Source organism: Poecilia reticulata, linkage group LG19 (assembly GCF_000633615.1).
Source record: "Poecilia reticulata strain Guanapo linkage group LG19, Guppy_female_1.0+MT, whole genome shotgun sequence".
NCBI lineage: Eukaryota > Metazoa > Chordata > Actinopteri > Cyprinodontiformes > Poeciliidae > Poecilia > Poecilia reticulata.
This window is the reverse complement of record NC_024349.1, coordinates 26,393,044-26,399,183: the sequence shown is the minus strand read 5'-3', so window position 1 is coordinate 26,399,183 and position 6,140 is coordinate 26,393,044. Positions and strand designations below refer to the sequence as shown.

General features: G+C 41.5%; 1 protein-coding gene across 5 annotated transcripts in view; it reads right to left on the bottom strand.

Annotated features, from left to right (window-relative positions):
- Nucleotides 1–6,140, bottom strand: part of stambpl1 (STAM binding protein-like 1) — a 56,789-nt gene that overhangs the window by 43,865 nt on the left and 6,784 nt on the right. For all 5 annotated transcript variants that reach the window (XM_008438094.2, XM_008438091.2, XM_008438095.2 and 2 more), the window contains exons 3-4: nt 5,034–5,251; nt 4,871–4,949 (exon numbers count right to left, since the gene is read on the bottom strand). In XM_008438094.2, the coding sequence (XP_008436316.1) occupies nt 4,871–4,949; nt 5,034–5,251 (297 nt within the window). The remainder of the gene's footprint in view (nt 1–4,870; nt 4,950–5,033; nt 5,252–6,140) is intronic.

Genomic DNA, 6,140 nt, shown 5'->3' with positions numbered 1-6,140 from the left:
CAGCCAACGTGTCCAGGAGGGAATAAACTAATTAAAAAGAGTCTGCATTACGAAGTGATGCGAGACACGAATGAGACATGAGAACGCTACGTCTTACCCTGGTAGCTTGAAACAGGCGTAGTGAGGGAAAATCAGAGAGATGTTGCTGAGCGGGCTGACAGCGGCCATGCAGAAGAGAGGGAAGCTGTAGGCGTGGCTGATCCATAGCGTGGCACCGGTGTGAAGGCGCTGAGGCGAAGAAAGACGGCGTAGATTGTAAACGGTGGGATCACGTGTCCGCTTGCCAGAGATGGATCGTGGAGTAGGTGGCGAGGGAGCGAGAGATGGAGAAATCCCAGTCAGGCAAGAGAGAGGGGGAGACGCTACTTGAAATGATCAAGGCGGGAGACGGTGCTTGACATGATTGAGGAATCTTTTGCGTCTGAGGGGAAAAAGAAGGGGCCGGGCCACAGCTAAACGGCTTTCATGACAGCAGGCCGAGGTAGAAGGCCGGGGAATCGCAAAGCTGTGGAGCAGCTGTGGCGTGCATATGAACCGATTGAACGCAGCTGGGAACCGGCTGACGGCTTGGGTGTGGATCCTTTATGCAGAGCTTGATTGATGATTGGACGTGCCGGGTGAGGTCCAGCGCTGAGGTCGGAGATGAGCATGACGTTGATGGGCGAACAGAGGGGGCGGAGTCTTCCAGCTTGAACTTTAGCTATTGGCTCCATTTCACTGGAGATCTTTTCCCGTAACATATAAATTACACAGTAATACTTTTACATTTCCTGTCAACTTAGCATCTTTTAATACAAAAACACGGTGGACCGCCGTTGGACCACCTCGACGCCCCGACCACCGGGCTTAGCAACTTTTCTGGGGGAAACCCTGAACTGTGATAATTATGTTTGTGTAAAGTACTGTTTTTCGGCTGTTTTTGACTGTTTATATATAATATATATATATATATATATATATAAATTTTACCATGTATAGTGTTTAATATGTACAAGACCATCCCAGATATGGTAGGTTGTTAGGTCGACTACTGTTGAGAAAGATGGACAACAAAAGGAGAAATTATGAATCACATCGGAATATGTAAATTATTTGGCAGATAGCACTTAAGTCAATATTTAAAATGCTTTTCTAAACAACAGTGTTGGAAGATGTCAGTGATTTTAGTGAAACTTTTAACATTAGAGCACTTACAGCCAGCGGTGTATATATTTTACCAACTGTGGCTAAAGCTGCTGCTAGCTGGTTTACTCTCCGATCGGAGGCTGTTTTTTTTTATATACAGTTAGAGAATGGTGGATTGACAATGAGTAATAACGGCAGTGGTGGAGAGTAAAGAAGTACAAGTACTTCTTTACTGTACTTAAGTACAATTTTCATGTATCTGTACTTTCCTTAAGTATATTTAATAATGGATACTTTCTACTTTTACTCCACTACATTTTACCATTTTACAGTAAGTATCTGTACTTTCTACTTCACTACATTTCTACAAAACTGTGGCGTTACTCGTTACATCCAAGTCGCATTGTGCTTTTTTTTTTTTTGTTAAAATGTGAAGTTCAGGGACTTACGGTGGTGCCGTAAAATCCAAGCAATACAGACTTGCGTGTCTGTGTCACCCATCGCCTCCCCCTTTACTCGCACGCGGAGCTCCAAGACATGCGCAGTGGTTTTCTCTGAGAGTCAGTAATGGACCTTACCACAGGGCCCGCCTTTCATTGGCTAATGCTAATTTTACGTCACAGCACAGCTATCACGTGGGTTACTGGCTCACAAACTCATGCTAATGTACATTGTGGACTACCAGACCGACAGAAAGGTTTTGCGTCAGGACTCGGAAAAAAAATGGTTCTCCACCGTCAGTGGGGTATYTGTACAGGYGATGTCAGGTATCCTGATCGTGTTTGTGGAACTAAAACTCACAGATTTCCAAAATCTCAAATGGAATGCCTTGCTTGGATCAAAGCTTGTGCACGACCGCATTTGCAGCTCAACCGTCATAGGATCAATAAGAACAAAGGAGTGTATGCTGGTGTAAGTATTATTGCTTTGCTTTCTTTGTGTTTAGTGAATGAAAAAAAATAGTCAATAATAAACACATCCATTATGAGAACCTTTTAGCCAAGTACAGCATAATGGCAGTACCGATACAACTTCTACATCCTGAAGCCTGTCTGTTACACAGCTGAACAGATCAATATGCAATGTATACCATATCTGACATACATTAAAGATTTTATTTCACCTGAAAAGGCTTTTTACTAAACTTAATCGTGTTAGCCAAGCTAGCTTTTACTAAACTGTAATCGTGTTAGCCATGCTAGCTTTTACTAAACTGTAATCGTGTTAGCCACGCTAACTTTTACTAAACTGTAATCGTGTTAGCCACGCTAGCACAGAGTACCGTGTATCAGGCCTAGGCACATTTGAACCCTCAAAACCATGAATGCCCAACTTACCCAGCCTTGCAAGAACAATAGGCATCAGTGATCTTGTTCACAGCTATATTTATGCTGAGGGTCTGAGGATCTGCTGTTTTCCTCATCAACTGGTAGCATTTAGCTGCAACTCGCACAATGTTGGAGGCATCGCGTGGCTCAAACACCTTGATGACAACATCATCAAGGTGTTTGATGATGTCGTCAAAAAAGATGACATGAACTTGTTGGTTCCCTTGTCCATTGTCGTGGCTGATATTTTGTGAAAATCCGGCAGAAATGCTACACTAATCGACTCAGAAATACTGTGCAGAGTCAGTCGAAACAAAAAATCCCATAGAAGCTAAGCTCTGCGAGGAGGTTAATGTGAGACATGAAGTCACGTGGGACTTTCGAGGGGCCTTTCTGGGCGGAGCTTGGTAAGGTCCATATAATAGCGCTGCATAAATCATAAGATATGGCGACATGTGAAATCAGCAGCGCTTCGCTTTCACAGACGGTGGGACTTTGTCCAATTTTTAGCATCACTACTTGGAAGGAAAGCTTAAAGAAAGGTAAGCTATGTGGACGTAATGCTAGCAAAGCTAGCTGTATTGACTGAGACACATGTTGCATCTGCGATGAAAAAAAGTTGTCACTCATGCGCTGAATTATTGTGTGGAGGTGTTGACTGACATGTCGCAGATATGGGACAACGCTGTGACCAAAGTGCAATATAGTAATATGATATTCATGAACAATCCGATTCTTCTGGACGGATCTTGACTAAGTCTTATAGGACTGAAGCCTCACTGAGAGCTGTTCTTTGTTCTTGTAATGCTCTGCGTACACTGCAGTAGCTATTTTATTTCATTAAAGTATATTTATATTTATTTAATTGGCGAATAAATAAAATAAGAACGTAAGAACGCAGAGCATGCTCATTGCTCTTTGTTTTCGTCACCTGTCATGGTGGCAGACATTGCAGCAGGATGGAGGATGAGAACAGTCACGGTGCTCCTCCTGCTCCTCAATACTGTAAAATGTAGTGAAGTAAAAGTAGAAAGTTACTTCTTGCTTATTGGGCCTTGGACAGTGTTCATAGTTGAGCGTTGTTAATTGCTATGTTTAATGGTGCAGACAGTTGTTATTTCTGACATGGGCAATATGGGCAACCGCCTAGGGCGTTTTTTTTTTTTTAGGGATGGCAGGAGACCTCTGTGGATTGTGGCACAGAGATGAAAGCAAAACAGAATGAAGAAGAGTTTGAATTGATACTGGTTAAATTTATTTCAGCTCTAAGTATTTAATATCTAGGTGTTTTTATGGGAAAGTGGATCTTTCAGATCAATTTGAGAAGCAATTTTGATAAGTGCACTTAATTTTATTGTCATGTAGCACGGGGTCTTGATTTGGTCTTGGATTCGGTGGTCTAGACTACAACTCTGCTACGTGGCTCCTTGGTTCCATGTCCTCCTCTGCCAGTTGGATTTCTTTCAAAATAAATGTGTGGCAAAAAAGTGAAGTTCATGTTATGTTAGGACAGGAGACAAGATGTTTCCATCCCTGAAATTATGATGCATAGAATCACATATCTCAGTCTAAATTATGTTAGAGAATAAACACAATAAAAACATGCTTTATCTGTGGCATTGTTCATTAAAATGGCACATTACTGATGTATTAAAATTAAATACGATTGGTACACTTAATGATATCAGCGATTAGGTAATGCATTCAGCAAGTACTTTTACTTTTAATACTTGAGTATTTTTAAAAGCCAGTACTTTTTTACTTTTACTTAAGTAAAATGTTAATGTGGTACTTTTACTTTTACTTAAGTACATTTTTTGAGTACTTTCTCCACCACTGAATAACGGCCATCTAAAACTTAAATGCTGTTATTATTAACCTTACTTTTTATTATATCCTTAAGATAATGAGTATCCGTGAATTTTTCAGTCAGGTTTCCCCGAGGCAAAATCACACCGGAAGTAAAGATACACCTCTTCGAGTTATGGTGGCCATTGTCTGACGTCACTGTGAAAAGGGTCTATTGTCATCACTTTTCCCCCCTATACCGCGCCCCTGATTAAGTCTACTAAATACATGCTATTTAAATCAATATTATTATTGATTATTCTGTATAGTATATGCATGCAGTTCAGATAAGTTTCCCTCTGTACATTTTGCATTACATTTCACTGTAACTTTGCTCTTCTTCAAATTGGTATAAGGACGTTAACGCACTAATTGTGGCCCAAAAGTTACATATGATAAATGAAAGAAAACGATCAAACTTAAATTATGAACATGGACCTGCTCGAACATATTTTGTCCAGCCCCAAAATTGTTCTTAAGAAATGTTCTTGTCTATTGTCCCCCCCAATAATGAAATGGGATTTCTGCCCTTGTTCCTGTAATAGAGTCTTGGGAGAAGATCACATTACCTTCATGATGAGCTGCTTCTCTGGGATTGCCGAACACTGTTTGTAATCCCTGTGGTTTGGCAGCTTCTCCACAAACAGCCTGAACAAAGGAAGACTGAAATTAATACCTTCCAGTTAAAGACCATCCCTGGCACACAGGCATGCCCCCGCAGGTGCTCCTCACGTGATGAGCTTGGTGTAGAGGACATATGCATTCTCCAGGCTGCCCTCCTCCAGGTAAACTGCTGCCATGCGCTCCATCTCCACTCCGGAGCGGAAGTAGCGTCTGGGTTCAATATCCTCATTAATCTCTATGCAGCATCCCATTTTTGCAAGAGCTCGCACACGCTCTACTGCTGTCAGCGTCACGTCAGTGTAGTCTGGTTCCGCTGCCAGCTTCTTCTGTGAAACAGAAATCAAAAAGAAAGATTTAACCATAATCACGGAAGTTTTTGCCATAATAAGTAACCATAACAGCATGCACAGAGAAAGGAATTGCTATCTGTGTTTGAATGGTACACTGAATAGTTTGAATCACAAACACTGAGCTGGAACCATGTTTCCTTCCATATCAATTGAAAGCATGAATGTGGCGATTGTTCTTCAGTTCATTAAAGCGAAGAGAATGATGTGTCATTCATCCACAAAGACAGGGCCCTCAGAGTAGGAGACCCGATGGTTTAAGCAGGGGTGCTCAATACGTCAATCGCGATCGACCGGTCGATCGCGGAAAAGGTTTTGAGTCAATCTCGGCAGGTGACAAACTGAACGCCGCCAGGACGCTGAGACCAGCACTTCCTCTTCTGATAGGCTTATCAAAAATATTCACCAAGATCCTAAACGCTTGTAGCTTCATTAAAAAAGAATAATTATAAAAAGTCAACAAAACATGTTAAAATTAATAATCTCAGTAATTATTGTTTCAACAAGGTGTTGCGCAATTCTGTACGTTTCGGTTCCATTAACACACAAAAAAAAAAAGCGACTCAAAGACCGACTGATGAGCAGAGCAGGAGTTTAAATTAGCTACTCAACCACTGCTGTGTTCATGAGAGGATTGTTAATAATCGAGAAATAAATATCAAGCCTGGAAACCTGATATCGTAACGGACTGAATGTTGTATTTTTAATGTAGCCTAATCTTTGCTCGGCTTGCGGGGTGCAGGCGGTTGCCACGGCAACGCGTGTGCTTAAACGACAAAGAGACCGAGAGTAAAAAGGTAGGACATGTTTTCAKTTGATAGTCTGTTCGGGTTGTTTTACCTTTTTTTTTACCTTTGCTGTGGCTCAT